Source organism: Rhinolophus sinicus, chromosome 15 (assembly GCF_057876585.1).
Source record: "Rhinolophus sinicus isolate RSI-liver-muscle chromosome 15, RSI-T2T, whole genome shotgun sequence".
NCBI lineage: Eukaryota > Metazoa > Chordata > Mammalia > Chiroptera > Rhinolophidae > Rhinolophus > Rhinolophus sinicus.
The window spans coordinates 100,524,329-100,539,984 of NC_142515.1; the positions used below are offsets into that span (position 1 = coordinate 100,524,329).

The 15,656-nt window shown below is 32.3% G+C and overlaps 1 protein-coding gene across 2 annotated transcripts in view; it reads left to right on the forward strand.

Moving 5' to 3' along the window:
- Nucleotides 1-15,656, forward strand: part of GALNTL6 (polypeptide N-acetylgalactosaminyltransferase like 6) — a 934,503-nt gene that overhangs the window by 394,792 nt on the left and 524,055 nt on the right. For both annotated transcript variants that reach the window (XM_019733270.3, XM_074338318.2), the window contains exon 5: nt 5,891-6,057. In XM_019733270.3, the coding sequence (XP_019588829.1) occupies nt 5,891-6,057 (167 nt within the window). The remainder of the gene's footprint in view (nt 1-5,890; nt 6,058-15,656) is intronic.

Genomic DNA, 15,656 nt, shown 5'->3' on the forward strand with positions numbered 1-15,656 from the left:
GACCATATCCTGGGTTATAAAACAAATATAACAAATTTTAAAAGATCAAAATCTTACAAAGTATATCCTCTGACCCATAATACAATTAAATTAATAATTAATAGAACAATAACAAGACAATCCTCCCAAACACTTAGAAATTAAAAATATATTTTCACATAATCAATGTGTCAAAAGGAGGTATTAAGGGAAATTCCAAAGTATTTTGAAATGAGCAAAAATAAAGACAAGTATTTAAAGTTTTTTATATATTTCAAGCAATTTATAGGATGAAATAATTCTAATTTATCCAATGCTTTAAAGAAAAATAAACCTCAAATCAATAATCTAAGCCTTTACCTTAAGAAACTGGAAAAAGGAGCAAAATAAATTCGAAGAGTAAATTTCTTACTATAGTTGTGGAATTATCTTTATTTCCTTGCAGTCCTATCAACTTTTGCTTCATATATTTGGAAACTGTTATTAAGAGCGTAAACATTTTGTTATGTCCTCTTGATGAATTGCTCTCTTTATAAAAAAAAATGAACTTCTATAGATGTGGAACTTTCAATATTATAATTTTTGTCTGAAAAAATGAAATCTTTTTATTTTTTATTTTTTATTTAAACGTAGTCCAACGGGAAGCTTCCTTTTTTTGTTTGTTTTTAATTTGGAAGAAGGCAGACGACTAAAATGGCTGTGCTCACTAGTGTTGTTTGCCAAATATTTCTGATGATATTTCTTCTTGATCATATAGGATAGCACCTCCTGGGTGGCTAATTCCGACCAATGAGTTATAAGCAAAAAGCAGTATGTCAGTTTACAGACAGACCAATTAATTACCAGCTTGAGACACATCAGTGTTCTCATTTACCTCTGGAAGAGTGATTGAAAGGTCAAACTGTTGACTGTTTGTAGAGTACAATGAACAGAGACCCTCCTACCAACCAGTGATGAACAAATAGGAGAATCAAAAAAGAAAATATTCGTTGTTTTGAGCCATTCGCGTTGTTTGTGAGCACAATATAACATCCTAACTGATATACTTAATATACGTAGATAGAAAAAAACTCAGTAAAACAAAAAATTAAAGCCATGCATTAGATAAGCTAACAGAGTGACCTAAGGATTAAAATACATTTTACTCTAACATTTTACTCAAATCTTGCAATCCAAGAGTTTTAATATTTAAAATGTAGGTTTTGACATTGTATTTAAAACTAATTTTCAGCCTGAGAGTGAGAAAGAATGTTTAGGTGAAGGTAAGAAGAATGTGAAGATCTTAAGAACCTCAAATGCAGGTTTACTTAAATGTCTACAGTATAAATGTTGACATTGTGGCATGAATAATGTCTCTTTTAGACAAAAATATATCACACATAAGTCTGGTACTTATATATCTATAAAATTTATTTTTTTGCCTATTCCTAGTTAAAAGAACCACTTATCTTTTGTGAAACTAATTACATCATAAAGATAATATAACTATGAAAGGAATGACAATTAAAGTATATTTAAAATAAACAATGCTTTTAAACTAGATATAGTTTTTAATCTCTCAGTTTAGCAAATGTCAGTGGAGAATATCAGAAAATGTGTGTGTATTGTTTTGGGAAAATATAGAAGAGTGTGAGAAATGTCCTATTGAAGTTTATTTTCATTATTATTTTAGCAGAATGTTTACAGGCTTTTTTTTCCCTTTTCTCTTTTTTTTTCCCAACTTTTAAAATGCCTTGACCATTTGTCTTTTCTCTCAAGTAACTTTCTTTAAGAATGTAAACTATTTTGTCTCTCTGGTTCATTTTAAATTTGAAGAATTTTTTCTCATCTATTTAGATAAATTGTTACTTAACAAAGAGATGTCCTCATCTCTGAGCCATTCCTAGGCTCTAAGTAATTTTATGCAAATGCTTTTTTGAAAAATAATCCAGCAATATGAAATGCAATAATTACAGGCATTTTCATTCATATTTCTGTAAACAATGCAGCAAACGTTTTAATGTGTCCCTATTTTCTCTTTCTAATTTTGCTACAGATCTGTAACCATACACATATAAATTGTTTCATTTTACTTATTTTTTCAACACAGTTCCGTATTGCTACACTGTCCTCATATTTAACAAATTTGCATTCTCAACTTGATTTGAGATTAAACCTAAAATACACAAGTTGCAAATTCTTAATAAAGCCCCGTGTATGCTTCAGTATTTCTAATATTCCTGAGAGTCAGTCATGTGGACCACAACTTCCTGAATCCAATTTCTCAGTTTGAGAGCGGATTCAGTATTCTTTGGAGCAGGTTAAGACTAAAATGACTAAATATAATTCTATCAGATTAAACACGGTCACAAAAAGCCCAGTTTTCCTTAGAGTAAAAATATGATCAGCACCCTTATTATTTTTCTTGCCAGTACTGTTACAATCTCTATTCTTTCTGCCTGTGTAGCGTCTGCTGTCTTCAGTACATCCTCTGCCCTGCTGCCAGAGGAATATGTAAACATGGTCCTGTCTTTCTCATCATTAGCAGTGTGTGAAATCCTTCACGTTGACTGCAGGCGAACGTCCAAACTCCTTAGAATCACTTTCAAGGTCCTACATGATCTGTTCTCAGCATACAAACTCATCTATAAAGATTTCCGTAATTCTTTCAGACAAAGTTAGTCATACTTCCTTCAGGCTCTCATTGTGTCTGCGCCATCTATTATGTCACTTGTCTCATTTGAATCTAGTCATTTTAGGTATCTGTCCACTGGTCTGTGTGAGTCCTTAAGGGAAGAAACGGTAGTTCATTCATCATTGTATCCTAAGTGTCCCTGACTTTCCCTCATGCAGTTCCTATCTCTCCTAGCTCTCTACCTCCTTCCACAGAGGGTTTGACAGGTAAAATAATAACAAAACAACAACATAATAGCAATAACAATAATGATATAATGATATTGCTATTATCAGATGCAATATTGTACTAAGTCTTAGCATGGATTACCTAATTTAATTCTTATTAACATCATGAAAAAAGAAAGTTTTCCCCTACAGTGCCCCACATGAGAGAACTAGTCATACAGAAAGTAAATAATTTGCTATTGTCTCACAGGTAGTAAGTAGCAAAGCCATCATTTGAACTTAAGTAGTTTGATGTATAAAGTGATTTTTCAATATTTGAGAACAAATTATCAGTACAAGGTATTAGTAAGTTTTCAATGTGGTCTAATTGAAAAAACTAAATAAAATACATTTATGTAAAGAAGGTAATTTTATTATCTATTGTCTACTAATTAGAATAAGGCCATTTTCTTTGTATATACATAAAGTCCTGTTCATTCATAGCCATAGAGAAGACTGAACAGAGCATCAATGATAATTAAAAAGTTAAAAGAATAAAATATGTCTGACAATTTAATAAAATTATTTAAAAATATATCCAGGAATAACAAACTACAAGCTTCATAACTCAACAAAAATAATAATGTTTCTTAAAGAATTTTGATCATTTCTTTGTATTCAAAAGACTGTTCTTGCTAAGGGAAGTATAATTTATGTGTCTATGTGTAAGATCAGATACCCCTAAAAGCAGACCCTGAGACAAAAATTTGACTGCAGTAGTTTTGAGGAGGAATCACAGAAAGTTCCTGGGGAGGCAGGTGAAGAAGTGAGACAAGGAAGGAAAAGTACGAGTAGAGGTGCGTTGTCAAGATGCTTATCCTTGTTGGGCAAATGAGTTTCAATCTTGCTGGGAAACTCTGCAAGATAATACGGAAAAAGAGAGGCTGACTCCACAGTAACACTGTTTATTCTCCACCTGTTCTTGACTTGAGTGAATGAATGAGTAGAAGGGATACTTTTACATCTCATGTGAGGTCATTTAAATTTACATATACTATAGAAATTATTGAAAACATTTTTAAGAGGGAAAGCCTTATTTCCATATGATCAGTCTTGCATTCTTTTGTTTCTGCCTCTTTCTGAATGGATTGTATAGAGCTGTTAAGTATCGCTTCGAAGTCATAAACCTGATTACTTATAGGGTATGACTCTGGATGCAGTTCTTATTTAATTAATATACAAGTGAGTATGTGCAATGTCTTAATGTTTAAAAAATAATTTGCCTTCCTGGGAATATCAGTTGCATTTCCAGAGCATTATGAGGTATTACGGTTTGCAGAAGTTGGTGCAATTAACCTAAAATTATTATAGGGAGGCACAATTATCTTGGGCCTTTGGCTTTGTTGAGAAGAATGGATGTCCCCATATAATTATGACAGGTGTGCTAAATTACTTCCCAGATTTGTGTGTTATATGTGAAAGCATCCATCTCACTACACTCCCATGGAAAACACTGACAGATCTGTTTCATATGATATTATTATCATTTTGCCATTTTATGTTATCCTAAAATGAACTTAAGGTTTTTTTCTAGCATTTCATGCCCATTTCGTGGTAATATTTTGATGGTTTATCCGATTTGTCTCATTGTACTTGAAAACATCAAAATCTACTTGTTTTATAAAAATTGTTACAAATAATAAATGAGATTAATAATAAATGGACAGAATAAAAAAGAAAATGCTTATATTTGTATGTTTAAATTACTTGTGCAAAATATTTAATTTTATTTCATATTCCATGATAGTTATTGTTTTTTGGCTTTAATTATATTGTCATAGTTTCCTAGCTTACAAAGCAAGATCTCTTGTTTTAGATCCACAGCAATATTTAATATATCCTATTGAGATCATAGTAAAATGAAGTATTGAAATGACTGACTGGAAAAAAAAAACATTTTAAGTAATGTTTTGAATATTCTGATACAATTCTATACATCTTGGTAGAATCTGTGCGTATTTCAATATCATGTTATGGTTTGTTGCCTCATCTAGACTAAATAGCAGCCTGGGTCCTGGCAAAAGGTGAAGCATTAGATGTTCCTGCATTTAAGTACAAACTCTGTCTGTTTCTAGATTTCCACTCTTTTTGTTTTCAGGATATTTATATCAGGAAAATCACAGAATTTGATCATGGATTCAAATTTTACCCTGTTTTAGTTTTGAAGTAACTAAAAGATTTCACAAACTTAAATGAATTCATCTGCCTTAATAAACCTTGGGCAACTATGCCCAATGCTGAGCTAGAAATGAAATGAGATTTGAAAAAAGGTTCCTGCCCTCATGTGGCTTGTAAATTAATTAAATAAATCACAAATATGCAAAAATAGCAATTGCATGTATTAAATTGCTTTTAACTGTGCCTAAAATTAAATCCTACTTCTTTTGGCATCTTAGATTGTTTCATGATAAGAAAAACAACATGAGATTCATTTTTATAATTTCCATTAGGAATGGGATGTCTTGGTTTGGATCTTAATGTAACCTTATTATGTGGTTGTATCAGTATATGATTATTTAACATTAAATCCTCATTTATTTCAATTTAAGACTGTATTTTCCCCCTAGAGGCTTATATGCTACCCAGCTATTGAAACATACCACAACCAAAACTTACTAGGCATAATTGTTAAAGAATTTAAATTTCCAGAACTTTCCAGGAAATCCTTCTAAACCTTAAGACCTTGTGCTCAGTGGAAATAATTTTAATGCATAAAATGTATCATTATTACTACTAGATAACAATAGGAAATTTTTAAGTTAACAAGAATACAACATTTCAATACAATACCTAGTTTTTGAGCCCTCGATACAAAGGAAGATAAACAATCAAGAGTGAGTGTGAAAGAGAGTTATTAATGAATTATATGAATGAGTAGAATAGCTATTATGATATACAAGCTCTGGTTAGGAAAGTATTAGACAAAGTCTAGTTTTTACATTTGTCTGATAACATAATGTGTAGACAGCAATATAAGATATACTACAATTTTGCATTTGACCTAGCTTTTTTCTTCCTGCATCATCTCCAGTTGTAAGCACAAGATGTACCTGGAAACACTGCCAAACACCAGCATCATTATCCCATTTCATAATGAAGGTTGGACTTCACTCCTGCGTACCATACACAGTATAATTAACCGAACCCCGGAGAGTCTGATAGCAGAAATCATTCTAGTAGATGACTTCAGCGATAGAGGTAAGATACAGTTAATAATATTTTATCTGATTCTGTTACACCTACATAATCACTGCAGGCTTCAAAACAGGTAAGTTATTGTGACGTTTGTTTCTCATTTTATCTAAAGGTGATTATGATGTTTTTGTCTATGTTGTGATTTCATGAAATGTCGGCCATTGCAAAAGAAACTGAGAAGTTGTTGGTGTCATTTGAGGAACTCTAAGAAATTTCATTACATTCTTGTTGTAAATTAGGTTTTGGCAACATGCCTCAAGTTCTACTTTCAGATTCGGGACAAACACTGCAAAATATAAGTGCATAGGAGTGGTGAAATATTCTAGTAGAACTATAAAATCTGTTTCTGAAAAGTATCTACTCTGTGATTTACAAATATGATACATTCTCCAGGCTGTGCTCATGCTGCTTCATAAATACTGGAAATTGTAAGTAACACAAATAAATATTTTTACTTGGCAATGCTAACTATTTTATCATATGTGAACAGGAACAAAAAAAACCATTGTAACAGTGTATTAGAAAATTTGACATAAGTTGTAATATTTTAGCATTCTGATAAACACAATTGGTTTTATAAAGCAGCAGAGTAAAATTACTGAAAGTTTCCTGAGGTTAGCACTTCATTAATTACATCCGGTCTAGATATGGGAATTGTTAATACTGCAGGGAAAGTAAAGTTCGTCTTTTTCGCCTTCTGTGAATGGAGAGGAGGAAACCTTTTCTAATGATATGCCTCTATTTGGGAATATAATTTTCTATCTTGTATTTCTTTGCATGATGGAGCTCTGCTGAACAATGCTGTATATCTGTAAGAAAGAATGGCAGTAAAATAGTTTGATTGTATATTATTCTTATGCCTCACAAAAGAATACTTCTTGAAATCATATGGGTTAATTGAAGTTTTGGAAATTTCATTTGCAGCAAAAATGTCATTTCCTTCATAGTATTCAAAAATCCTGTAAAAGTAAAACTGCTTTGTGTGTTAGTTTTGAGATTTCTTTGAGTTCTAGTCTTCAAAGATTCAATTCACTTCAAATGTTGATTCAGGGTTTGCCTAATATTAATATATGTTGAAGTTTATCTGACAAAAATAAGGTTGTCTACTGCCATTCCATTAAAATAGCAAATTACAAACTTGGTGATTTAACTTGATTTCAAAGCAGTTTTTGCCTTGCCTTGCATTACTTGGAAAGATGTGCATTCAATACTACCTAAGAATATAAGCCAGTATCTAAAATTGAAATTTATTATTTAAAAATTAACTTATATAATATATTGATTTCTTTTTTATCCTAACTGTGGCTACTTATTCCAAAGTAGTTATTTTTACCTCAGACTAAAAATAGGTATTTAATGTACTAAAGCTAAAACTTTCCTTTTAAATAAATGAATGAAAAAGGGAATCAAGATCTCAGGCTACATATCACCAAATAAATGGTCTTTTTTGGTTGACTGGTATCGAGAGAAATCAAACAGTGTATCTGTGGAGAATTTTCTACGTAATTAACTCTGTCTTGGTAAATTACTTATTATAGCAGAATTTTGAACTGAGTATAATATAGTAGGAAACACGGGGTAGCAGAAAATTGTGGTTTGTAAACATTTTGTGCTGAATATTTCTCAGAGGTATTTTTTGATAGAAAGTCTAAAGGAGAAAATGGTGGCATCTACATTTGTCTTGACTTCAAATCACTGTCATTTTTTGATAGAAAGTCTAAAGGAGAAAATGGTGGCATCTACATTTGTCTTGACTTCAAATCACTGTCATGTAGTGATGACATGTAGTGATAGTCTGATGGGCTATCCTTTTGCATATGTTACTTGAGAATTAAGCATGATTTCAGAAGACTGTTAATGTAATTAGTGTCAGTAAAGTTGGCCAACAGGGAAATAATTATTTGGGATAATTATAGTGATTTTGACTTTCCTATTGGATATTCTTAAGAATAATAATTTTTTCAATGCTTTGGTAAATCTTAGATAGTTTATTCCTATGACTCTTAAGTTGAAAGTATTACTTATCATTAAATTTCTGAAAGGTTAATTTTTTTTGAATATTGCTTTTCTTTTATATGAACATGTTGATATGTGTGAATTGAACTTTGAAAAGAATAAAGGATAAAATACTTCTATTATCTTTTAGACTACATTGTAATTCTAAAGTTTGCATGGAATAGGAAAGATTCTTCTTCTGCATCTTTATCACGGTTACAAAATCTCACCTGATAAAATCTTATGATTTATGTGGACCGTAGAGTTATCAGTCCTTTCTGAATAGTGGGAAATACAGAAAATTATAATGATAATTATAAATACAGAAATTATAAATACAGAAAATTAAAATGATAAACACAGGTTAGAATCCCAATGCTAATTATGAACTGTGACACTGGGTAAATTAACTTCCCTATGTCTCAGATTTTTTTTTTTTTTAATATAAACACGGATAAGTAACTCCTTAGTTATCTAAGTAACTCCTCATTGAGGGGTTATGACGGAGAGCTGTCTTAAATGGTTGAGTGAATTGTGCATCACACAAGAGAGTAATTGCTCTCAACTACTGATTTCTATTCATCCAATACACCTCTACTATTGTAATATAAATGATCTCCATACTGAGGAGATGTTCTCAATCTAATGAAATCTAGTCTACAAGAATGAATCAATCAATCTATCTATCTACCTATCTATCTATCTATCTACAGAAGCAACAGAAGTCAGATGTCATGCAAAGCCAAATTGTGGTAATTCACAACATGTTGGACAATCAGGACTGTGTTAACATTTTTTAAATCTCTAAATTTACCAACAAACAGGTAATTTACTACATATGTTGCAGAAAAATTAAATCTAGAATTTCATCAAAAGGACGATGAATGTAGCATGTTGGCCTCCTAAATTATGAGTGGTCTTACATGAGTGTTTATCAAAATACTTCTCAAGATTATTCTCACAACTCCAAGAGAAGAAAGCTATGGCAAATCATCTCTTGTTTACAGGGCCTCTAAAATAGAGAAGGTTATTTTCAGCCCCCTTTTTGTTTTAGTGTTATCTATAGCCATAGTATTAAAAGCTACTGTACATCATATTTTAAAGTATACTTACACTCTTTTGGACAACCTAGAAATCATAAGCCTATAGCAATTCTTTAAAAATCAAATAGGCTAGACAAATTTTAAAGTAAAAAAATATACAGGATTTTATTTTAGCTTCCTTTAGGAAATTATTTCTGAAACATTACACTTTATTTTTATTTTCAGAAATATATTTCAATACCAAGTCTTTTCAGTATGCATCTTAAGATCTTTGCACTATATCTGCTTTGGATATTCTGCAATGTCCTTTGGTCAAGGGCAATACAATTTTGACAAGACTTTATCAAATATTACTGCCTTGTATTTTATGTCCTTCAGGTCAGCAGAATAGCTATACATGCGATGATGACATAATAATAATAATAATAATAATAATAATAATAGAAAACTAACATATTACCCATGTTAATAACGCAAGGTTAATATCACTTGGAATTCATAGCTCCAAAAATTGAGTATTATAGTGATTGGAAAATTCTGGAGAAATTGGTTTCATAGCAATAGAGAAAAAAATACTAAAATAATTTGTGATTATTGAATAATTATAAATATTGCAAAGTGATTTTTTAAAAATCTGCTTGAATAGCTTTGACCTAGTTATCAAAATGCTTTAAAAAAAAAAAAAGTGAATATCCCATCTAGCAGTTCTTAGTTTAGATATTCTTCCTCAAGCAAGCTTGCTAAACAGAATGTTGTTTTAGCCTCAGCATATAAGCCTACTGTCTACAAAAACAGGAAGGTACAGGCCTGCAGGTAAGTTTTCAACAACAGCACTATGTTTTTGCGATCTGAAGCTTACCAAAGTTAGTGAATGTGATTTTTTTTTTTTTTCAGTAAGCTCTCAGAAATACATTTAACAACTTAACTTGAGGCCTATAACAACGCTTCATGATGACTTTAAAGCAGGACTAATCCTGGGCTTATCTCCAAACTCCAGGCAACCTTAACAGCATCCACATGGAAAATGTTGAAATGTGTGAAATAAGCTGGAGCTTAACCTCAGAGATAGGGTATATTTGAACCTGACAATTCTCTAAACTCTGTATGCTTTGATGAATGCAAGTTCAAATTGAGGCTAGCCACGGGAGAGTTGCTGGCACATGCCCCTAAATGCAAGTTGGAGGTAGTACTGTGCACTGGGTTCTCTTCTCTCTCCCCCTCCCCCTTTCCCCCTCCCCCCTCTCCTTTTTTCTTCCGTCCCTGGTATGTATTAATGTATTATACTAGTTAGAGGAAAAATCAGAGATTGAAACTTTCCTCCCAGTCTAGCAAACACAGAAACTTGCAAACAATCCAGTTCACTTCTCTGCAGATGGCACAGACCGTTGCTGCCTAAAGTGTGGTCCACAGACCAGCAGCATCAGCGTCACATTGCAACTTATTAGAAATGCAGAATCTCAAGCCCATCCAAATATATTCAAAATCATTATTTTAACAAGATCTATGTGTAATTTTTGTGGAACTCAGATTTTCAGAACAGCTGTCATGAGTTTCAAAATTGGGGTTGAGGCTTAAGTGAGCAATATGGATGCATAGAAAGCATAACTTCAAAAAACTTCTGTTTCTTGTACGTATTATTATGACATAATTGTTTTCTATTTGTTTTTCTTGTGTATAATTGACATTGTTTTTATAAATCTGTCAAGGAAAGGTTGGGAGCCACTTTCTATACTATTATCACTATAATATTTTATGTATTATTTTACATTGATTATTACATTTCTTTGATAGATTTTCACCCTTTCACAAATGTGTAGGCATCTGCTCTGCCTTCTTATGAACTCATTCTGTAGCACTAAATGTTTAATGTCAGGTTACTGCCATTACTCCCTCCCTGCCAATTTTCCTTCTTTGTTATACAAATGCCTTTCAACATTTATAGATCTATTTTGCTTTGGAATCATTCAATATTTTTTATGCCAGTTTGAGGAAGCGAAGTGTGTGTGTGTATGTGTGTGTGTGTGTGTGTGTGTGTGTGTATAAAGATACGTAGTATAAAGCAGTTTCTTTAAAGATCTATATTACCCATAAAAATCTTAGACTCTTCACATGATTGAATGTTTATAAATCTTTACAATAGCAGGAATCTTTTAAATCAATTCACAAATGAACCTGAGTCTTGAATTTCAGGTTCTATTTTACTCAAATAGCCTCCAAGTATACATTAAGTTTCCATAAGCAGACAAATCAGCACATGTTTTACAACTGTTCAAAGTTGGAAGATATCATCAGTGTGAAAAGGTTGTAAAATAGATGAAGAATGGTAGTGCATTTTTATATGATAAAATACTAACACTAAAGTGCATGTAAAGATTCTGAGATGAAATCAACAGAAGTGTTTTAGTGCTTGTATTCCATTAGATACTCCACTAGACTACGAGACAAGCAATTTATTGAGAGCTAGTCATGGTGAATGAATCTTGGAATTGTTTAGACTTACTATTCCTATTTTAAATTGTAAGGATACTTGTATTTTAAAATCAAAATATAATACTAAATACTAATAAGTAGTAGAAACTAAGGAAATGTTATAAAAGACAACTATGTATTTTTCTATTTAGAAAGTTCACATCGCCTGCTAAAGAATTGAATGAAAAACGTTCAGTTTTTCTGATGATAAATTTCTACATCAGGTTGCATAATGGTCAAACAGATAGTTTTAATAAAATAGTTGTGCTTTATTCATTAGTTTAACATTTAAGGTTGAAAGGGAGTCTAAGCAATGAGTGGCACTGTTTCCTAGGGTCCTATATATGAATTTAAAACAATAATGTGTTCTCAGGGTCAGAGGAAAAAGAGCCTACTACCTACAGGAGTAAGTTTTAGAAGTTCCAAAATTAACTCATAAAAGGCTCTTTGCATTTATAAAGTGTGAGTATTAACGATCAGTAGGAGAGTATGTTTCGAGTAGAATCTGTCTCAGAAAGAGAAAGGATTTCTGTCCCTCTATTTTTAAATTAAAAGTTTGATATCACATTGTTGTAGGTGTCTACTTAAACGAATGGATTTATCTGACAAAAGTCTAGATAGTTAGGTATCTTTGATGAGCCTTCCCTTTGCCTCAATGTTTGGAGTAGTATTTGTTACATCCTTTTTCCTCTGCAGTGATAATGTGACTAATCTCTCCAGTTTTCAGGAGTGTTACTGGAGTGTAAACTCCAGTTTTCAGGATTCAGGAGGATTACACATACATTTACAATCCTCTTGATTACTATTAGAATGCTTTATTTAGTTCAGTAGAAACCTATTTTAAGTATGTGCTTATTTTATAGGTTAGTATAAAGGGTCTTGACGTACTCTAGAGGTATATGTATTTTAATAATTGTTTTATGAATTAGACTTTATCATTCTAGCCCTGGTAGGTTCAGAGAACTGCCAAAGATTCTTATGGAATGTATGTTCTTCAGTCTTGTAAGAAAGTAAGAATATATCTAAAGTTGATGAAATTAATTTCAGTTTTAGTTAAGATTCAGTAGGATTTATATTTAATTTACAAAGATACATTTGTTGAAACTTCCATAACAAAAATTTTGTTATTTAACAAAAACTCTTTTAAAATGTTCTAATGTAGAATGTGAGTACAGTGGTACCTCAGTTTTCGAATGTCTCCATTGATGAACATTTTGGTTTATGAATGCCGTAAACCCAGAAGTGTAAATGCTTCAATTTTCGAACATGACTTAGAAGTCGAACATGTCACACAGCTTCTGCTGAGTGCCAGATCCTGAGGCCTAGCTGTTGGCTGTTTTTGAACGTTTCAGAACTCATGGATTATGTTTGAAAACCGAGGTACCATCTCTATGTAGTTCAAGAGAATGTAGCCATCAGAATGAAATGCTTCCAAGCTAATTTTGAAGATAAAAGTAAGTATTTTGGAAAATGTGTAATAGATGAAGAGACACGATCTAAGTTCCGTTGTCTAGTTGAGCCATATGTTAGCTATCACATACAATATTACAACAAATTGGAGAGTTGGAAGATTTTATTGTTGTTTTCTTTTCCATTGTCATTTAAAAATATTTGGTGTACTTACATGAATGAAATCAACAAATTAAAATATGCCATACCTCTATTATGAGATGTCTTTTAAAAACTCCCATGTAGAATACTTGGTCAAATGGGGGTTAAATTATTTATATTTGCCCAATGAGTTGCTTTTAAGGTTTTTTTCCTTAATATTGTCATTTTGAAGAGATGATAAATCTCATCTAATTGTCATTTTCAAACAAGCATTTTGCTCTTTTGCAGTTCTGTTCTCTGCTTAAATGTTAGTTTGAAGCATGCAAAAGTGTCATTTTTCATAGGACTGAGTGACAATTTCATAGATTTCTTCTTAACACGCATCTTCAAACCTATTTGTCTTTGGCTAGAACAATGACTTAGGGCTCCTATTTTAAATCTGTCCTTTTAAAGAAAGAGCACAGTAACTCCCATCAGCAGGTGGTGGGTAAGTCCATCGGGCTTCCCAGTTGCTTTCTCTGAAGGAAAGTCCCACGTGGTTGAATTAATATGGGGTTGGCATAGAAGGAGATGTTTCTTTTCAAAGCAAAAGTGTTACAGTTCACCAATTCCACAAAGGCACGACTTCCTCAAGAAAAATAAATTGTGCAATTTATTTTATGGCAGATTAAATTCCATTTATTTTCCTTGCAGACAGCTGTTTTGAGTAGGTGTCACTTGTACGAAACGGTTTTATGAATGTTGGGCTTCAGATCTCGGGCAGGCATAACTTTCTCTGATGAAATAAAAGGTTATGTTTTATGATCATCCCTCTTGTCAGCAAACCTCAGCTGGTGAGCATTAATAATACAGTGTTCAGTATTTCAAGCAGCACTTTTTGATGTCTAAATATCCATCTGCTTTTAATTAAAAAAAAAAATGAATGTACTGACACAATGCAAAAAAAAACCACACACATAAGTATTTCCTCCTTTTTCCTCTTGAATGATAACACTTACTTAGAAAATTATCATTCTCTCATCAGTCGAGATTTTTAATAAACTGACAAGTTTTAAACATCAAATGCTTCCATGTTTCTGCAACATATTTTAACAAACATTCTCCTAATAAGAATTAAATGTTTTATGTCAACTGAGTAACAATTCCATCGTAGACTGGTAATATCTTCTTTTCGATGAAAGAATTTCTAGGTGACATGGTACATTTGTAACATTTTATAGATGAGTCAAAGGAGACTCAGAAAGGCAGGTCACACACTAGGTCAATTTTACATGCTTACGTAATTATTAAATTAAATTAAAAGGTACAGTTTTTATGCTTAAGTATTCAGGGTTCCTCTCCTCTCTGCTTTTCTCAGACGTCTAATTCTGAGAAACTGGAACCATTCTGATAACGATCTTGAATTGAATAAAACTGTACTACAATTACATAGACACTCTAGATAATTGAATCTAATTTATTAACCATTTTTTTGCCTTAGGGTCAGGATCATAATAGAAACCATCATTTCGCTGTGTACACTCGAGTATTGGAATAGAGGATTCATGAGAATTATAATGACTTGAACACACAAATTCCAGTATCCATAATGGCCTTCTAAGACTACAGGGGGCCAATTGGAGCCTTCCTCCTGGAGAAAACAGGGTTTCTAACATTTTGAAAAGCTCACAAAATAATAAAATGGGTCATAAAACATAGTTATCTATGTTTCATGTAGTTTCACAGGCTGATGTAGAATTTTTTGAAGTAAGCGAATGGAATTTAGGCTAGCCACTTGTAGGTCATCTGATTCTATTTTAATTCTGGATGTATCATTCCAGAGTTAGAGAGCCTAACAAGGCTGCTTTATTTCACAGAAACCAAGACATTTTTGAGATTGTCCAAGGCCACTTAGGTGCAAAAAGTCCCCAGAAGATGAGAGTCATTCTGAGACAGACAGAAGCTGGGCTGGGAAAAAAGGGGGGAGTAACTGGGCAAACATCCATCATTGCATTGACTACTAATTAGATACAACATCCTTTATTTTTCCATTTTTTTCTGCCTTTTCTCCTAAAACCCAGATGAAGAACTTTATATGGAATGTATATGCACAAGCTACTTGGTAGTCTAAACCATTGCAACATGCTCAGAAAATTTGCAAAATTCATCTTTTAACCATAAATAATCTTCATGAAGTGATGATGAAGGCGATGACTACTCAAAACTGAAGTTAGATAAACAGTGTCTATAGATACAAAAAGACAAATTTCACGTTCCAAAGTTCAGAGTTCAGTGAGCTTGCTTTTAGTCTATGGAAAATTTTAAGGTAATCTCATCAACGTTTTCTAAGTAAGTAAGAGAGAAACATTAAGTACTGTGAGTCAGCACAGGTTTGTTAAATTTTAGTAAAACATTCTCTCAGAGGGAGGTATGACTTACAAGCCCAGATTCCCATAGAAACAGGGCTTCTTATCCCACCCCGAGTGACTTTAATAAGACCCAGTATAACAAATTGGCCCTTAGATCCCTGGTATAGGGCATATGACTTTCCAGGGTCACACCTAT